This window comes from Doryrhamphus excisus, linkage group LG8 (genome assembly GCF_037039965.1).
Source record: "Doryrhamphus excisus strain RoL-2023G ecotype Guam linkage group LG8, RoL_Dexc_Guam_v1.1, whole genome shotgun sequence".
Taxonomy (NCBI): domain Eukaryota; kingdom Metazoa; phylum Chordata; class Actinopteri; order Syngnathiformes; family Syngnathidae; genus Doryrhamphus; species Doryrhamphus excisus.
Genome location: NC_136364.1, coordinates 19,303,425 through 19,324,154, shown reverse-complemented (window position 1 = coordinate 19,324,154; position 20,730 = coordinate 19,303,425). Strand labels below are relative to the sequence as shown.

At 39.6% G+C, this 20,730-nt stretch overlaps 1 protein-coding gene across 1 annotated transcript; it reads left to right on the top strand.

The window, feature by feature from the left end:
* Positions 1 to 1,330: 1,330 nt before the first annotated feature.
* On the top strand, positions 1,331 to 19,811 carry aasdhppt (aminoadipate-semialdehyde dehydrogenase-phosphopantetheinyl transferase). The gene is made up of 8 exons (XM_078792969.1): positions 1,331 to 1,721; positions 1,805 to 1,918; positions 2,315 to 2,444; positions 3,192 to 3,313; positions 3,801 to 3,962; positions 5,813 to 5,881; positions 5,974 to 6,134; positions 17,523 to 19,811. The coding sequence occupies exons 1-7, from the start codon at positions 1,557 to 1,559 to the stop codon at positions 6,130 to 6,132; spliced, it is 921 nt and encodes a 306-aa protein (XP_078649095.1). The 5' UTR covers positions 1,331 to 1,556; the 3' UTR covers positions 6,133 to 6,134; positions 17,523 to 19,811.
* The last annotated feature ends 919 nt before the right edge of the window (positions 19,812 to 20,730 follow it).

The window sequence follows — 20,730 nt, the reverse complement described above, 5'->3', positions numbered from 1 at the left end:
ACTGGGTGATATTAAAAACATAAACATCTCAATAATTACTATGTTGACTACATGACTTGTGTAGGCAGGTAAAGGTAGGAAACGAGCTGATTGGCTGACATGAAAGGCAGGTTGACAAGCGGATGGAATACTAATGAGAGATTTACACCATCTGCCAATTTCTGTCATGAAGCTAAATGTATTTATACAATACACATACACTTTTTCCTTGTATTCTAATGAATTGCCATGTGTCATTTGCTGATAAAATCTCCAATCCAATGCCTCGACCTTGTTACTTGAATCAGATGACTTTGCTGATTACTTTGAAGACAATGTTCACAGAAGGCCATGGAAGACTAATGTTGCTGTCTTTGGAAAATTATTCATATAGTTAAAAATTTTTTGCTTGCCTATGAAGGCGGCATTGTTAGTTTCAATGACCCCTACCAGAAACATGATCGTTTCTGCAAATTTTATAGTAATTCCGGGTCAAATATTTGTATTTTGGTGACATTAGCATAAAGTTTGACATGAGCACTGAAATAAAATTGATAAGTTATCATCCTAAATATCTTTTATTCAACTGTTTGTTTAACTCTGACGAATGCATACAATCAACAATAAAGCCTCATTTTCAGGTGAATCGCCACTCACAGTGCCAGGTTTTCACAGCTAGGGCCACGCAGGGATTAATTGGATTACCATAACATAAATGACATATTTACACTTAATGTAACTCTTAAAGTACAAAGTAATCATTCAGACTTACTTGTTGATATGATGCACACAAAGCAAGGAACAACTTGCTGCGTTGTCTTTTTCCTCTTTCTCATTTGAGGCGTTCAGGTGCACTCGTAATTTTGAGTGCTAAACGCTAATTGTTTTTCATTTTAGATAAATCCATCTTTGCACTCTGCTTATGGTGGGTCACATTCAAATAGCACTGTTTTATGTGTTGTCTTTTGTATATATTTGTATATATTGTATATGTGTTGTATATATTTGTACTGTATATGTTTCTGTAAGGTTACGTCTGTAACAAAAGTTTTTATGTACCATTTTATGAAACATAGAAACATCGGAATGCTGGCAAATTATTAAAATATTTTAATAAGAATCACTTGGAAACCCACCAATATATTACATATATGAAGGATGGTTTTGACTATTATCATAAACAAGAAAGCAGAAAGAAAAAAAAAAAGAAAGGCAAAATTTGACGAACAACGGAAGTGACGTTGTTCTCCCGCATGTGCAGAATTTGTAGTGTTTTCGGTGATGCTCGTGTAGTGACCTCCTATTGGTCAACCACCACAACGCCTGGCCGTGACGTCATCCCAAGCTTCCTGTTCACTTCCGGACATTTGTGTTGTACTGCTTTCAAATCCAAAATGTAAACAGTGTGTTTACCGTTTTACTCAGCGACCTTATACTATAAACAGCTACACCGTGGACACAATTGTGGATTATCTCGGTTTTACTGTCAGCCAGACCAAACTATGAACCTGCTAGAGCACAATGCTAACATCAACAAGGTGTCACCTTCTGACAACAACTGACTTGTAGTCGTCCAGATGACAGACGTCGGTGACGAGATGGGTTCTGTTCGCTGGGCTTTTCGCTGCGGCTCATGGACACCGAGCAGGTCCGAATGGTTGTTTGCCGCTCGTTGTGTTCAGCAGGAGGAGAAAGACCGAGTTGGAAAGTTTGTGTTCGCAAAAGATGCTAAATCAGCCATGGTGAGGGCGTGTGATAACTACTTGTGCTAGTGTAATCAATCAATGTCCACTGTCTTTTGAAATCGAACGCATTGATGTGACAGGCTGGTCGATTGCTACTGAGGAGATTCGTGTGTGAGAGGATGCACATTCCATGGGCACAGATCCGCCTGGAACGGTCATCCAAAGGGAAGCCATACTTGGCTGCACCACACACAGTGAGTGATGATCTGCTCTTCACTCAATTTGCATCATTATTTCTGGTACATGGTGACAAATACCACAAAAATACTGCTTCATACAGAGAAAACTTGTCACTGGAAAATGCCGGACAGAACTACAAGCTACTCTCACAATTATAAACAATGCACACATCTCTGTTAATGAGTAGAATTGGCTTTAAGTTGTGGTACCAAATGGCCAGTTAGTATATCACATACTGTAACTGTATCTATAAACATGTAAGAAGTCATTTGATAAGCTAAACTTAAAAGGTTGAGCTGAAGGAATTAGGCCTACATCCTCATTTTATAGTCACGGGTAACTTCTATTATTGTTAGAAATTAGCACAAGTAAAGAATGCTATTCACATATCATTGTAACTATTTGTCCAGGTCAGCCCAGATTCGGGCGTGGACCCTCTGACCTGGAGCTTCAACATCTCCCACCAAGGGGACTATGCAGTGCTCGCCGCTGAGAAGGGGATGCAAGTTGGGGTGGATATCATGAAGACATCCATGCCTGGTAAAGAAGTCACCACTGTTAGGATAATATATAATAATATCACAGTAATGCAATGTTTTCTTTAATATGTCATGTTTCACTCTGTAAAGTTGTGGAATTGGCGTTTGTGACATGTATTTTCTCGCAGGAAATTCATACCGTCTGTTAAACGTTTGCAGCATTTCTTGAAATGCTGGCTTTTCAGCTGTATCAAAAAGCTGCATTTGCTTTGTGATTCTTTACTGTGAATGTTCATGACATGTTCAGGACAATCTGAATTTTGATGAACGATGGCCATGTACTGTATGACAACCTACCGGCCGCAGCCAGATCACTGAAGATGGGATGAGGATGGGTCTTCCAGCAAGACAGTGATCTACAACATAGTCAAAACAACAAGCTTTGCCCGTCTTTGGGTCTAAAACAAAAATAATCTAAAAAAATACCAAAAGATTATCATGAAAAAGTTCAACATTTCAGAAAGTCAAATACACATACTGAACGTCTATGTGTTCTCCAATTTGGCCACTGGGTGTCACTGTTGTCCCATCTAAGAAAAGGTACCCTTCAAGGCTGAGTGTATTTGTATGCTCTTGCAGTAATCATCCACCCATTGATATACAGCTAGAGCCTTTTACAGTAATCTTTTCTTTGTTTTTCCTTTAGCGGTTACCTGTGACACAAAACTGCCTTTGTTTCTGTTTTCATTAGTCCCTTTCCAGCTCCTACCTCCACCCAAACCAGCCTCACTCCTTTTGTTGTCTTTAGGTAGCAGCAGCGTACCAGAATTCTTCCGCATCATGACTCGTCAGTTTACGCCATATGAGTGGAGCGTCATCCTTTCGGCCGGCTCCGAGTACCAACAGCTCGCCATGTTCTACCGCCACTGGGTAACCATGGCAACTATACAACCTTGTTATCACATTGCATTGCTGCATGATCCTGCAGGGGGTGTTTGTGTGTGCGTTTGTCGGAAAGAAGCATAACATTGCCACTGTTCTCTTTCTCGATCACACACACACACACACACACACACAGATGGAGAAGGACAGCACTGTCGGGGCTAAGTAAAGCTGTGAGATTGAGAGGGTGGCTTAGAGACGTCAAGCTCTGATATCATCATCACACCTTTGACTAATGGCAGAGCTCAATGGTTGCCATAGCAATTAGTCCTGTAATACTGTTATTGTGGCTCATTGGCTATGGAACAGATTGGTTGTGGTTCAGCACGCTCTTAGACACCTACAGTGTAACATAAACATATAGTATGCATCGTAGTGTGCATCGGTCCACAACACAACATCCATTCAGCAAGCTCCTGTAAGATAGGATATTTTTAGCAAACATCTTACCTCAACGTTTGTATCTTTTCTCAAGGCCTTGAAAGAAAGTTTCATCAAAGCCATTGGCACAGGACTGGGTTTTAATCTGCAGAGAGCGGAGTTTCATCTGTCTTCTGAACTGCTCACAGAGACCTCTGTACTCCGCCAGACCAGAATGCACCTGGATGAAGAGGAAGAAGAGGACTGGGTGTTTGAAGTAAGCATGTGTGTGTTGTGGAGTAAAAATGCTTTGAGCATCTCTTTAGTGAATACCTGCCTGTTTAGAGTGTTCAGAAAAGCTGAACCTTGTATAATGTCTCAGTGAAGTGGGCCTTGGATAACAAAAGTATTATATAATTGTGAGTTGTGACCTTTTTTTTTTAAACTAATGACTATTAATGAATTATGGCAAACATTGTTTTTAAATTGCCTGTATAATTTGAACTACCAGAGCACATGCAGTATTGCCTCGAGTTGGTTATTTGCTTGGTACTTAATACTGTAATGACACAGACATTAACTACAAGGCCTGTATTATAAGCAGAAAACATCCCAAATAGACAATAGTTTGAATAGGAACTGCAACATTGTCCCATGTATGAACTGCTATGGATACAGTGAGGCCGATGTTAGTCCAGTTTGGGCTTTATTTAGCGTTTACCTGAAAACATGTTGCGGAAAAGACCGGAAGCAGAACTGGAGGCAGCAAAGATGACGCTGCTGAGGTCACATTGGGAGTGACCAGGATGGATAGGATCAGGAAGGAGTACATCAGAGGGACATTACATGTTAGAGGCCTTGGAGATAAAGTCAGAGAGGCCGGGCTGAGATGGTTCGGACATGTCCAAATGAGTGTACTGGTAGAAGGATGCTGCATTTAAGAAGACCAAAGAGGGTGTTTATGGATGTAATGAAGGAGGACGTGAGAGTAGTTGGTGCGAGAGAGACAGGTTTGGATGGAGTCGGTTGATTTGCTGTGGCAACCCCTGAAGAGTAAGACCGAAAGAGAAAGAAGAAGACCTGAGAACAAGTTGCAGTGAGGAGTTTTTTTACTTTGCATCAGCTTGTGCTTGTTAGCAACCTGAACAGTGATTTACCACTACTGAGAAGGTCATGTGTGTGTCCTGTCAGATATATTTCAAAAACAGAACGAGCAGGCCGCTTATTACAAGTACTTTCAACCTGGAGCAGAGAAAGGAATGAATAAGGGTAAAGACAGTGTCCACTGAGTGAATCCCGGGTGGTCTTACAGTGGAACACAGTCAAGAGTGAGAGCAAGGTCAAGAGCAAGCAAAGAGAACGAACAAACATTAGCGACGATTATTTATCCCCCATCTTTTTTGCTCACGTCTCTCTTTGACGTCTTCCTTCCAATATTGCCATCATTTTTATTTTCTGCCCTCGCGCTGACTTCATCCTGCTCTCGATCCTCGCCTACATGCATGCTGGCAGAAGGTTTCAGCTAAAAGGTTACAAGTGGTCTAAAAAGAGCAGCGCATCTTTTTCCTCACATCCTACCCTGGAGAGGTAACCGAGGCCTAATGCAGTTCTAGTGTCAGGGTTTTCTCACAGGGGAGTGACAGCTCACTGGTATGGATCGATAATGGTATATAGTGTCTTTTTTTTGAACCAGTGGTATAATATGCTATATATACATAAAAATATTAGCAGGTGGTCACTGCAGTGATACAAGTAGTGAATATAGGATTATTTGGACTATTCAAAGGCTGGTTTCTTAATGCACTGTGATTAGACCTCTGTGAATAGCAACCTCTGAAGATGAAATGAGCAAAATGGGATAAGACGCTTAAAGCAGCATGCACTGACAGGAGGAGAAATGAGAAGCTGTCAGATTAACTGTACAGCGGCCGTACACACAAACAGGGACGAGATAAACTCAACACGAGGAGACACAGTAAACAGCAAATTCACCAGTGTGTCATATGTTGAGGTTTAATGTCGTGATTGGTCAAGTTAGCCTATAAGGAAATGATGTAAACGTTGAATACAATAAACTTAATGTTGCGGCTTGTATCGGTACACCAAATAAATGTTCTGTGTATGCAGGAGTGTTTATTGGACTTGGAGCATCACGTTGCCGTAGCACTTGGACCAATGAAGACACCACCCTCGATGGTTAGTGACCTGAAAAATAGAATTTCTGATTATTAGTTCCAACACCAAAGTCTTCCCATACATATTTAATGACTTTTTTTTTTCCCCAACAGCATTCTACCTCATCTCTTCCCACTCCCGTTGCGTTCACACAGCTGTCGTTTACTGACCTCATCGCCTCCGCCTCACCTTTGACTGAAGAAGACCCCGCCTACTGGATGAGCTTCCAAATGAAGACCGAAGCACCTTTGAGACAGAGAGACTCACAATAATGGTAATGGTTTTATTTCATTTGAACATGCATCAGATTACAGTTGAGTGCATCCCATAATCAGTTCACAGTTCCACATGTCCAAAAGGAGTTAGGAATCATAGGAATCTGGTACTTTTACAATCAGTAACTGTTACATTTGTTCACTTCCTGCTTTCCATAATACAGTTTTTTATGTAATAAAATGTAATAATGTCGCAATAATGACCAAAATCACAGTGTTGTCTCAGATCCCGGTGTAATATATTCCCCATCGGCAGTGTACCGCATCACCGGTGACTTACCCCCACACTGAGGCGTTCCGGTTGGATTCTCGTGATGAGGAATGTAGTTCCGGTTAGTCGGTGGGCAACATGTTCCCGACAGACGTCACAATATCTCGGCGTTACTATCTCTCCCGTCGTATCACTGCATGCTAGCATTGCCTAGCCGTTGTTCCGTATGTGTTCCATAGTGTTGACATGCAGGGAAGAAGACCACTGCCTCGCAGGGGTCTTCATCGGCTGTGGAACACATACACAACTATGGAAAGGCCACAGCACAATGTTCATTTCACTTATATCAGAATCATTGTGATACAAGTGTGTTTTGTTCAAATTCCAACCTTTGCCCTTATGAACCCCTTCTCATATTGCATTTATATACTGTACTTTTTATATCAGCTTTTGGCTCATATTCCCGTTCTCATCATGGATCTATTTTTGGCAGGGACGTTCAGTTGGCCATCTCCGTCAGCTTTAGATTTTCTCAGACTTTTGGAAAAAGTGATTAGATGGTGCGTTTCTAAGGGCAACCTCCTCTGCTGAATGATGTGCATTGCAAGGCTAATGCAAATAGCAAAACAACTTGACCTCCAAACCCTGCTCTCAAGAAAGCGTAGGATCGATTCATGTACCCCTGAAGGAAAAAAAATATAGTGTTTGAACTGCACCGACCTCACACACTGGAACCCTGACTTTGACCTGTTCTGCGTACCACATCGCAACATTGTGTCGTGTTAGAAGGACATAGGATTCAAGGTGTTTGTCATTCCAGTAAAACAGGTTTTTTTGGTCGCCAGCCAATCACAGGGCACATATAGACAAACAACCATTCACACTCACATTCATACCTATGGACAATTTGGAGTCGCTAATTAACCTAGCATGTTTTTGGACAGAGATTCGAACCCAGCTCTTTTCAGATCCAAGCGTTGCCATGGTAAATGTTCAGTTTTCTGCATCACTTCACTTATAGGAAGAGCAACAAATGATCAAAGAATTAGAAATGGTTCATCATTTTTGCGGCTCAGCGCTTATGCGTGGTGAAGATTCATCAATAAGTATAAACAGCTCATAAAGTACTTCCTTAACCACAGCAAAGTTAGCCAAGTACATCTATTTCCCAGTCCCAGTCACACTCCGGCTTCAAGCCACAAAATTCAAAGAGCGACATAAACCGAAGATTTACTTGTAGATGATTTGTTTTTCAGCTCAGCAAAATAAAACTCGTGTCTGTAGATAGAAAATAAGACATGCATTTACTTATTATGTAAGTATCGGTCTATAAATATGTAAATGCACTCCTTTTTATTGCGATGAAAGAAATAGAGCTCGAAGACACATACTTGCAGTCATTGCCTCCAGCTGGCCTGAATTAGTTTGCCTCCTCACCATCTTAAATCTTACATGGAGGTCAGTCTGGAGTCACACATCTTTAGTAGACCCTGATTTAATAGCTTTTGGACACAATACCGCATGAATCAGGAACAAGAGTCCGCCATCGGGCAATGTGGTTCAGGATTACAGAAAGAGACCTGTTACAGATATGAAGCTTACTTATCAATGTTTGTGTCAAGTTTCTTATGAAGTAAATCCATAGAAACAACCAACAGACATACGTAGGTGTAAGAATTAGGGGTGCTCCGATCGGTATCACAGTTATAAAGCGACTTATCCTTCATCTTTATCCTTCATCCTTTCATCTCAGTGGGTCCGTGTGCACTAAACCAAGTGGCATACTCAACGAAACAGAACGTGGCCATTAATCGAGATATTCATTTCAGCAGTGTTTACCCCACAAAGGCACCGTCTATTGATTTACTGCGGTGTCAACAGTAGATTTTGTTACACCAGTTTAGCCTGAAAACACATTCAAATGGTTTATTTCCTCATGGAAACGTGATACAACTTGTATGCAATGTATCTTTTAAAAATACACCTTCGTGCAATAAATTCTACATGGCAATTCTATGTTGCTCACCTTATTTAGACTTTCATGTCATCCTCAATGTTCCTTTTAGATCATTTTCCATCCTCAATAATGTTCCCATCATTACATAAATAGACCGCACTCTCCTAAATCTGCACTAAAACCTACTGTATGTGTACGTGCAGCCATCACTTTTGTTTATTTTTCCCCAGCTCCTGAACATGCACGGTGAAGTGCAACTTGTGATTAGAAAGTAACAGCACATTTGGACCTTATTCTTACGTATACAACAATTCTACTTATATCATAAGTTAAATATGTTTTTAATCGATGTATCCAATAATTCCATTATCCAGTGCCAAAATAAAAAATAGCAAGTAAAAAGGCTCCGGTGGGATTAAGCATATCTTCCCAGCGCCTCATCATGACATTTTTAGTAGTTAAGTTAGAAACAAGATGTTCTCAATGAAGCCAACCTGACCTCTATAACCTCGTGTATACAAACAAAGCAGACTGTAAGATAATAGCTTGAACAGAGCAGGGTTCATAAAGTCATGACTGGAAAGGGTTTGCTGTGGAAGAGCTCATCAAACACTGGAGTGGATAGAATTATTCAGGTGTATCTGTAATATTGTAAACGTACATTGTGAATAAATGATTTGAATGGTAGACAGTGACATGTCATTAAGCGTGTAATGCATGCACGAATCATAAAAGGTGATGTTAGAGGTTACAAGACAACCTGCTTATATGCAGTGTACTGTTTGCACAAAATCCTACTAAATTCTTCTTCATTGGCTACACACACACACACACACACACAATGCTTTCCCCTCTCAGTGTCAATACGAGCTGATCCATTATTAAACAAGCACCACAGATGCACACTTAAACATAAATATTGATTTGTACAGTGTCCCGAGAGTGTGGCAAGAGTGAAGCATTCAATTAAGCAAAGAGGAGAAAACGTAACTTCAAGGATTCAGTACGCTAAAAACAATAAACATGACAACATCCTTCCACTTCAGTCAGCTGGAGCCTATTCCAACTGACTGGAAACACCACCGACTGGTCAACGGTCAAACGGGTAATCACAGGACACGTGTAGTAGTGGTGTGTCGGTCATGAACGAACGGGTCAAAAGAACTAGTTCTTTTTTGTGAATGAAATGAACGAGGTCACCGCCTTTAAAATACCCGTTCAGTCCGTTCAGTTGCAAATGCTCTTTTTTTTTGATTGGCTGGAGAGTCAGTTCACCGTTCCTTTTGCAGGGCGGGGCGTGGGTGGGGTTAGCTGACTGAAAGACCGAGACCAAGACATTGACCGACACTCATCGACTGTTCATTCAGATGAGTCGAAACGAACGTGAACATGAGTGAACGGACTGACTCAACATGGCTGATGAGGGGGGAGACTGGGAGATCACAGGCTAACAACCAATTGACCGAAATGAACGGATCTTTTTACTGAATGAACCGGCATTATCTGGTTCACTGAAATGAGCAGTTTTGCCCACCACTAACATTTAGACACTTAATCCTCACTAGGGTTGCAAGGGTATGCTGGAGCCTATCCCAGCTGACTTCGGGCGACAGGCGGGGTACACGCTGGACTGGTCACCAGCCAATCACAGGGCACATGTAGACAAACAACCATTCACACTCACATTCTTCAATGAATCAATCAATGAATCTAATGATACATGATAGTAATACAGTGGAACCCATCCAGATCCACCATGGTGTTATTAGTATTCAAAAATGGACGCTTAGGTCAACATACAACGAAATTACCACAATTGTTAGATAATATGATGTATGAACTATTGTAATATTAGCAGAATAACTATGATGAAGGACAACTGTGCATAAATCAGCCTTTTATTGGTGCCTACAAAACAGCACCACCTGGAAACAAGTCAACTCCTCAGTAAGGAAAGTAGTTATTGGCTGCCCTAAAAGTTGCCAGACGCTAAATGACACAATTGTCTAATTGTCTAAACGTAACAGTAGGGTCATAACCCGTCCTGCTGGAGCCTATCCCAGCTGACTTCACCACTTGACATCATCAAGAGGCATCAAGTACTGTAAAATGCCTGCTTTTATTTGGGTATTTAATCTATTTCACTATTGTTTTGTCTGTTGCTTCTAATCAGGAAGTTTATCCATTAGTTGGGAGCTCGTTTCTCACCGTATCAACGACAGGCAAAGGCATGTAAAAACATGGACAGGATGACACAGTGTCTCCGTGTCGACGTTATGCAGCCTGCATACACACAAAGTACATTCCTCGCTCTCTTCCGACCACCAAAGGTTGAAAAATTATCAAAACAGCGATATATTCCCATCCTTTTCTTCTCAGGCATGTGCTTGGATGCGCATAGATATGCACACACACACACACACACACACACACACTAGCAAAGAGGTCGCTGCTGGATTGTTGTTGCAGCTGAACGAAAGAAGACGAATACAGCGTGTTCGCAAAGGTCAAAAGTCAACCAGGCCAGAGGAATGTTTACTGCCAGAACATATTTTAATTTGAACTTTACAGGCTTGTGTTGTACAAAGGATTTGAATCCTCATTTTTTTTACTTCAATCTGCAAATCATTTATTCATTTTTTTTGGTTTTCTTTGTTGTTAATTGGCTTTGCAATAATAATAATAATACTGACAGTCAAGGCCAGCAAAGCCTTCTCTGATGGCCTAAGCACTAGCAGACGCACTGACATACATGTACAACTTCCATTGAAATTCATTCATTCATTTTCTATAGCTTATCCACCACACGAGGGTCGCAGGGGTGCTGGAGCCTATCCCAGCTGTCTTCAGGCGAGAGGCCGGGTACACCCTGGACTGGTGGCCAGCCAATCACAGGGCACATATAGACAAACAACCATTCACACTCACATTCATACCTATGGACAATTTGGAGTCACTAATTAACCTAGCATGTTTTTGGAATGTGCGAGGAAACCGGAGTACCCGGAGAAAACCCACGCATGCACGGGGAGAACATGCAAACACAGAGATAGCCGAGGGGGGAATTGAACTCAGGTCTCCTAGCTGTGAGGTCTGCGTGCCAACCCCAAAGCTACCGAGCTAGTCTCTGTCTCAGAACAGTGCTTACAAGTGGTACTGTATAATTCCCTGATGCTAGGAGTCCACTGGGCCGCCACCAGTTGGTGCCAGATAATGTGATTGGCGCGTAGTGGCTCGCTGTGGCGCCAAATTAATGTTCACTCGGCATGTTGCTGTTATTCGGCTCCATAGCAAGCCACTATGCGCAAAATATTATGTGATTGGCACCAACAGTGGACTCTTAGCATCATTGGCGCAACTTGCCTCGTGCCATTACATTCCAGTGGATTCCAATAGGTGGATTGTTTGTGACATTTGGTTCCACTTGGTGCACACTTCACGCCAAATGGCACGACAAAGATTTAAAATTTTTTTGAAATTTTCTTGCTGACAAACTCAATTTTATGGGCCACCACGAGCCAGTTGGGAGGCAGTTTGAGCCACTGCACGCCACTAGGCACCTTATTGGCGACACCAGGCGCCACAGCAAATTGCATTGGCGTGAACTGGCACCAACTGGCACCGTCCCAGTGGACTATTAGCATTACCCTGATGAGTTTTTACATTTTTATTAGTACAACTCTCATGTCATAATGGTATAAATCATCGTTAATATTAAAAAAAACACTCTATAATATGGTGTGGAGTTAACGAGCGAGGTTTCTGCACATTGGGGATGAATATTGTAACGATCTGTCGGGACACTGCAAGGCCTTTGTCGAAGATTTCACCGTGTTAGCATACTTTTTTCGGGTGTGAGGGAAAGCTAACTCGCCTAAAGAGGCAAGCATCAGGGAAAAGTGGTTGGAGTGGCTCGGAAGAGGAAGTACCTTTAATTGCAGAATCTATATGTGAATGCCAGGGTGTATCCAGTCAGCCGGAGTAGGCTCCAGCTCACCCGTGATCCCGACCAGAGAAGAAGATGAACTCCTGATTTTCCAGTTAATGTCAATATTATGCACCAATACAAAAGTGAAGACATCACATGCACACTGTTTGCACTAATAATGCATTCAGTCCATAATTAATGCCCAATGATTTGATTACACAGCAATGTGATTCTTAATGAGAATCTAATGGGAGTGCTGTAATGAAGTTAAAGGATGTTCCAGGAAGTGAGAAGACATACACAAACACTGCTTCTTCACTGCTATGATTACACAAAACGATGGCGGGAGCCCATGTTTACTCCAGCTAACATTTACACAGCAAAGCAGAGACCAGCAGATGCAAAGTCGGAGCTCTCACACGTACTGTAACAAATCTGTCACAAAATACGTCTGCTGTAGATCACCGAGGACAGATTATGAAGTCAAACCCAAATGTTGTTGCCTGCTGTGTCTTTCTAGTAATCCTGCACTGGAAGTATTATATGCTGATCTGAGATTAATCAGGATTTTGCCATGTGAGACTTCTCGGAAACTGAAGTGATGGTTCACTATAGGGCAGGGGTCTCAAACACGCGGCACTAGTTTGAGGCGGCCTGTGCAAGTTTGATATGGATGCTGTATGGTATCATGTACCCAGAAAAAATGATTACGTTTGATTAATGTTCATGTAAAGGTTAAATAACTGTTAATAGTTATCCTCCCTATCCGTGTGGAAGTGGTAAGTTTTTGGCTTTTTAAGTTTAAAGGAAATAACTTGGAGGCTACCGTTTAGGTCGCTAGCTCTCTAGTTTGCGAGTTAGCATGTGTCTCAAGACCCTGCAGTTGCGCAATATGTTGTAAATAAAAAAAAAGTATAAATGTGACTATAGTCGTGTTTTGTCATGTCTACAGGGCTCTAATAATGCTTTGTTCATTTTAATCTGAAAAAATAATTTGTCTACCCACCAACTATATGTGGTTTCTTAAGTTTTTATTATTTGCCGTTTTATTATTATTATTATTATATTTATTTATTACTGATTGATTTTCTTTATTCTTGATTTGTTTATTTATTTTCATCTTATTTTGTGCAGAAAAATAAAAATTAAGATATATGAGAACAGCTGGGATAGGCTCCAGCACCCCCCGCGACCCTTGTGAGGAAAAAGCGGTAGAAAATGAATGAATGAATGAATGAATATATGAGAACAGTGGAATGTTTTAGCACAGCTTTTATTGTAGAAAATCGTAACCAAGGCACTGAAAAAGTTTGTATATTTTTCTGTTTTTAATAAATGTGTTTTTTTTTGGGGGGGGGGGACCTGATGCAACCCAGCCTTGCCCAGACCCTAGCTCCAGTGGCCCCCAGGTAAATTGAGTTTGAGACCCCTGCTATAGAGAGTAAAACTTTGACTGCATGCATTTAGATTTTCAAAGGAGTTGTGTAGCCCTTGGACACGCGCAACTCTGCAAGGTTTCCCCCTTCGAGCTTTTAATATGCATGGATCAACTCTAATCCTCAATCCCGCTCATCTTTTTTTCACCCTGGTGTCCCTGATGGAAAATATCAAGGGGAGGCCATGCGGATTAGCGCTCGTCTCGTCTCCAGTAACGGTTTAGGCCTTGGCGTTTTCACACTTTCACACCACAAGATAAAGAGTGGGCCTTTTCAAGTGGGGGCAATGTTGACAGAACCCCAAGCCGATGTTTTCCCAACCTTTACTGAGACAAGGCACATATTTTACATCGGAAAAATCTCACGGCGCACCAACAAACAAAAATGTTGGATGAATGGCGACTGGACACGCAGGTTAATGATGTAGTGGAAGGAAATAGGATGTCTTTGTTCTGCCTGTCACTGTACATTGCCGTCATATATTCATGAACAAAGATACGTTATTTCTAGTAAATAAAGAATCATTTACGGACCATTTCTTGAAATAGAAATGATATTCTTAAAATTCGAACATCATTTGGCCTGACAGTCTTGCAGTTCAGCACAACACCGTAGCTCACTCTGCAAACTGGTCACTCGTGCTTCAAAGCTAACTCCGTTTCCATGAAAATAGTCAGTGCCAAAAGGTCAAACAACTTCCAAGATTTTAATAATTTTGGAGGCTGCACAGTGGTCAAGTGGTTAGCGTGTACGCCACACAGCTCGGAGACCCAGGTTCGATTCCCCACTCTGTGTGAAGTTTGCATACATATTAGGTTAATTGGCGACTCCAAATTGTACATAGGTATGAATGTGAGTGTGAATGGTTGTTTGTCTATATGTGCCCTGTGATTGGCTGTCTCTTAGCCACACAGCTAGGAGACCCAGGTTCGATTCCCCACTCTGTATGGAGTTTGCATACATGTTAGGTTAATTGACAACTCCAAATTGTCCATAGGTATGAATGTGAGTGTGAATGGTTGTTTGTCTATATGTGCCCTGTGATTGGCTGTCTCCTACCCACACAGCTAGGAGACCCAGGTTCAATTCCCCCCACTCTGTGTGAAGTTTGCATACATGTTAGGTTAATTGTCGACTCCAAATTGTCCATAGGTATGAATGTGAGTGTGAATGGTTGTTTGTCTATATGTGCCCTGTGATTGGCTGTCTCCTAGCCACACAGCTCGGAGACCCGGGTTTGATTCCCCCCACTCTGTGTGAAGTTTGCATACATGTTAGGTTAATTGACAACTCCAAATTGTCCATAGGTATGAATGTGAGTGTGAATGGTTGTTTGTCTATATGTGCCCTGTGATTGGCTGGCTTATTATCATTTATTAACATAAAGGAAAAAGTAAACATTTTCACAAGTTCTTGTACTTGACGTGAATTTATTTAAAAGTCAGACGAGTCAACCGTAAAGACTAAATGATAGCATGAAAAGGAATATTTCAGTGCGATGTCAAGCCAGCAGGTCCGTAATAACAGAATGTTGTATGAATCCTTCCAGTGTGGAGTCCAATAGAAAGACAAACACAGGCAGCATTCTTCAATGCTCACACATCACACTCGAGAGATCACAGAGTGTCTCCTTTACACATGCAGCCATGAACGAGCTCTGCATAATTCATGATCATGCAGAGTGGTTAGCCCCCCCCACCCCCCACCCCCACCCACTACACACACACACACACTAACACGGGGTCAAGATGTTTCAACTGTCGACATCACCATTACTATTATGATGGACACCATGTGTATACAACATGACCTTTGTCCGTCCATTCATACCTGTGTGTGCATGTGTGTGTGTGTTTATGTGTGTGTGTAATTAGATGTGCAATGTTATAGACATTAGTGTAATCACGACATATTAGCATAAAAATGATGGAGGGTAAAAATGAACAACGGTATCACACCGGGGGCCTGCGATACCAAACCACTTTAACTAATCCAGGGTCTCTGATTGGACAGTGGGCGGTGCTTATATCAGCTCCACAAATCCACAAACTCGGTCCTCCGTATCAGTTACCATGGTGATGTATCCTGCTACAGCATTTATAGAGAATAAAAAAACAATTTACGACCTTTTATGTACAGTTATTAGAGCCCTGTAGACATGAACTAACACCCCTATAGTCAGCTTTATACTTGTATTACCCAATATAATAGACTGTGTCATCAATGTAACGGTACTGACACTATGAGACCAGTGTAGAATACTACTGGTGGGGTAATAGTAATATAAAAACTGAATATTTCTTTGAATAAAACTTAATACATACCAATATATAATATACCAATACACCATATATATATATGGTATTGGTAATACCATACCAATATATCATTGATTTTTCTATTCATGAAATACAGTAAAAAAATAGGCATATTTCATATATGTGATTAATCATGATTAATTAGTTACAAATTTGATTAATCTGATTAAAATTGTTAATCTTTTTACTAAATGCGAGTATATAATTTCTTTCCTTCGACTAAGAAGTGTTTGTTTAAGAAAAGTCTCCAGTTTCCTGAGCAAGCAGAAGTCTCAATGTACTCACTTCTTTGTGATGAAAAGTGTCAGCTTCATCTCTAAAACTACCGCATCCTGGGTTGACAGTCACAGTAGCGGTGTAGCTGTCCTCGTTTGTTTACGTTGTGGCGACTGTGACCCAGGTTGACACCTTGGGTAGTTTTGATAAAAATCTGTTTGTTTTCCTCTCGGCTTCTTCCATCCACTGGGGGAAACTCTGTGGGGACAAGTTTGTTTTACTGTCATCTGTAAGTATTTCCTGACAGTTTATACGGCACTATTAAAGTTGCACAACACATACATAGGACTTCAACTTGCTGATATAGTTCATCTTCAAACAGCTAAAATAATGCATAAGGCTAAAAATAACCAATTACCTAAAAATGTCATCCAATACTTCTCTACAAGAGAGGAAAAATATGATCTCAGGGAAGAAGTACATTTGAAACACTTCTATGCTAGGACTACGTTAAAAAGTCATAGCATTTCAGTATGTGGAATCAAACTATGGAATGGATTGAGTAAGACCCTCAAACAATGCACAACGATGAGCCAATTCAAGAAACAATACAAGCAGTTGATGTTTGCTAAATACAAGGATGAAGGAGTCTTGAACCAGTCATGATGTGCTATATATATCACTATATTGACACTTACTATGGTACCCATTATTATCGATTGTATGCTCATATCACCTTGTACTTTGGTACGTGACAAAAAAAAAAAAAATTCAAAATTTTTAAACTTAAAAAATTTTAAATTTTTATTTAAAACTTTAAATTTTTTAAATTTAATTTTTTTTTAATTTACAAATTTAAAAACACTTCTTAATCATGATTAATCACATTAAACATTTTTAAATTTAAAACTTTAAATTTTTAAAATTTTTAAAATTGTTAAAATTTTTAAAATTTTTAAATTTACAAATTTAAAAACACTTCTTAATCATGATTAATCACATTAAACATTTTTAAGTTTTTAAATGTAAAAATGTAAAAATGTAAAAATTTAAAAATTTAAAAATTTAAAAATTTAAAAATTTAAAAATTTGAAAAACTTAAACTATATTAGGAAAGCAGGAAGTGAACAAATGTAACAGTTACTGATTGTAAAAGTACCAGATGGAGGGGTAGGATTTAATAAGCTTTGCTTCTTCCTACTCCTTTTGGACATGTGGAACTGTGAACTGATTATGGGATGCACTCAATTGTAATCTGATGCATGTTCAAATGAAATAAAACCATTACCATTACCATTTCGTACTGGGCTTCCTCTGATAGCAACTTCGCCCAAAGTAAACGTCAACGATGGCCTTCACGAGATCAAACAGGACAACCACAACCGTGCTTCTCCTCGTTAAACACACTCGGTGTTTTTATTTACATGATGTTAAGACAAATGTGCCCTTCATGTCAAGTCAAACAACGTTCATTGACCATTTTCCAGGTACACATCACCTTCTAACACTCACAGGTCATGCTCAGCCTCGGTACTAAACATTGGGAGAATTAGCATACATTGGAATACAGTACATCCACACATCCATCAAACTAACGGAACCTGGATATGCTGCGGCACCCTGGGCACAGAATGAATGAAACTCTTAAAACTAAATGGGAATTCTAAAATAAAAATAATAATAATAATAAAATGGAAATCTTTCAAAGGCATGAATTAATTAGGAATGAGATATTCATGAAATAGTGCTTCAGTGTTAGTACGGCATTCTGCTTAATTTAAATGGGAACACACTGACTCGTTCCCGGTCATTTCAAGCATTAAGTTGATTTTTCAGGATTAATCCAAGAGATCAAACACATTTTTAGCATTAATTAATCCATTAATAATATCCTTGATCAACTCCGATACAAATACAAAAGCCTGGCCTTCATTAATTGACGCTGATAACGATGATGATGTGCACAATGCAGGTTAGGTACCTAAGAATAAAACCCGCAGAGGACCGCTATCCTTTCTAGTGTGTACCACCAAACATCTAACGACAATCCAATCACGCCAAGACAACCCAGACTTGGACGTGCAGGCGTTGGACACAAGTTGTGTGGGCGCAGCAGTGTAGCGGCGTTTCTTTATTTATAGCCGTGATGCTGAAAGCAGGCGCCGCACAAGTTGAGTGGGATCGCTCCTTCTTCCAATGCACTTATTTGTTTATAAAAGACCACATTAAAGCTACCTGGCTAAGCTAAGTCCATCATTCTGTGTTAGAACCATTAGCCTATTCATTATTATTAAACCCTATGAAGACATATTCCATGTTAAATATGCATATCTATGCTATGTGTTTATTCCAAGAGTGGACGAATTCTCATCATGATGCTTTTTTTTGCCAAGAGTGTACAACATTATAGTGATTAATCAAACAGATATGACAAAATGATCATAATAATAAAAATAAAGCAATAAAATAGTCTGCAATTTTACCTTTCATCTGCATTGACTAATGTATTCAATATCTTACATTGTTATGTTAAACACAAATATAAATATGATATTACTATTTAACAATTCCACCTGTGAAGTAGTTAGAACTTTGATGATGAAAGTTGCAGACCCTTGTTTCTTCAGTTTCTTGTTCATTTGAATGCCTGGTACCGCTAAAAGGTACGCGATAACAAAAAGTGATCATAAGAGTTGAATTGTTTGGCATTATATTTGTGCAAACAAATGGACAGTAATCCATCATCCATATAAACTGCTCCAAAAATCCTGTGCAATAAACGTGCAATAAACCTGCGGCTTGATTTGTATTACTTTGATTTTGTACTTTGTGTGCTTTTGCTGCTGTGAATGTCTTATCTGATTTATCACGGTGACTGTGATAAGTGAATTTCTGTGAAGTGGGAGTCCTTCTTTATGAATTAAATATTTTCATAGTTTGACCATAGAAAACTTGTTTATGATTTTCTAAATACAGTTATTAGCATTATTAGAGCCCTGTAGACATGAAAGAACACCCTTATAAAGTCATGTTTACGATTCAATTACCCAATATTGCAGACATAATCAAAGGGAATAAGCCATGTATCGCATAACTGCTCCAAAAATCCTGTGCAATAAACGTGCAATAAACCTGCGGCTTGATTTGTATTACTTTGATTTTGTACTTTGTGTGCTTTTGCTGCTGTAAATGTCTTATTTGATTTATCACAGTGACTGTGATAAGTGAATATCTGTGAAGTAGGATTCCTTTTTTATGAATCAAATATTTTCATAGTTTGACCATAGAAAACTTGTTTATGATTTTCTAAATACAGTTATTAGCATTATTAGAGCCCTGTAGACATGAAAGAACACCCTTATAAAGTCATGTTTACGATTCAATTACCTAATATTGTAGACATAACCAGAGGGAATAAGCCATGTATCGCATAACTGCTGCAAAAATCCTGTGCAATAAACGTGCAATAAAGCTGCGGCTTGATTTGTATTACCTTGATTTTGTACTTTCTACGCTCTTGTGTGCTTTTGCTGCTGTAAATGTTTTATTTGATTTATCACAGTGACTGTGATAAGTGAATTTCTGTGAAGTGGGAGTCCTTTTTTTATGAATCAAATATTTTCATAGTTTGACCATAGAAAACTTGTTTAGGATTTTCTAAATACAGTTATTAGCATTATTAGAGTCCTGTAGCTATGAAAGAACACCCTTATAAAGTCATGTTCAATTACCCAATACTATGATTCAATTCCCCAATATTGTAGACATAATCAGAGGGAATAAGCCATGTATCACATAAATAAATTACAATAAATGTATTCCGTATGTGTGGAGAACTGGTAGTCAGCTGAGTTTTACCTGGGAGTGGATTATAATTGCAAAATTAGCGCATGTCGTTATTATAATCATTATTATTATTATTATGTTATTGTTATTATTATGTTGTGAGATCATTCAATTGACAAAATTTGAACTGCAATGTAGCGAAGGACGACCGTAAATTTATTTGTACCGGGCATTAAAATGAACAATAAACAAGGGTGGTGGAAATAATTCATATGTGCGATGGCCATACATTTAACAAATATGGCACGTTTGTGTAAATGCTGGTGTGTACAAGATAGCATCTTGCTTGAATGCTGAGTGACACACACACACACACACACACACACACAAGAATGCTGGTGCGCATACATGAACCGACTCGATAGCAAACACGTTTACGACAATGGAACCTCCAAAGTCTCCAACCATCTGAAATCAAACCAAATTTGGGGAAAAAATATCAGTGAAATAACAACAGCTAGTGCAGTAAAAAAACAAAAATGTGTGTGAGTGACAAGAAGAAAAGCTAATCTCTATCCGGTTCAATGAAACGGGAAATGGGACAGACTGGGTCAGTTTATTAGGCACAGTTAACCAATATGTACCTAGCTTTTTACTATTTTGAAGTAAAAAAAAAATGCTTCTTGTACCTGTCGGATGGAGATTTCGATGGATCAAACTGTTCTTATACACATCTGGAACCT

What these genes read in the sequence shown, in the direction of transcription:
- aasdhppt (XM_078792969.1), top strand. Translation starts at nt 1,557, where the DNA reads ATGACAGACGTCGGTGACGAGATGGGTTCTGTTCGCTGGGCTTTTCGC. An exon ending in AAGATGCTAAATCAGCCATG is followed by an intron (nt 1,722 to 1,804) that starts GTGAGGGCGTGT and finishes TTGATGTGACAG; the next exon opens with GCTGGTCGATTGCTACTGAG. An exon ending in CCATGTTCTACCGCCACTGG is followed by an intron (nt 3,314 to 3,800) that starts GTAACCATGGCA and finishes TCTTTTCTCAAG; the next exon opens with GCCTTGAAAGAAAGTTTCAT.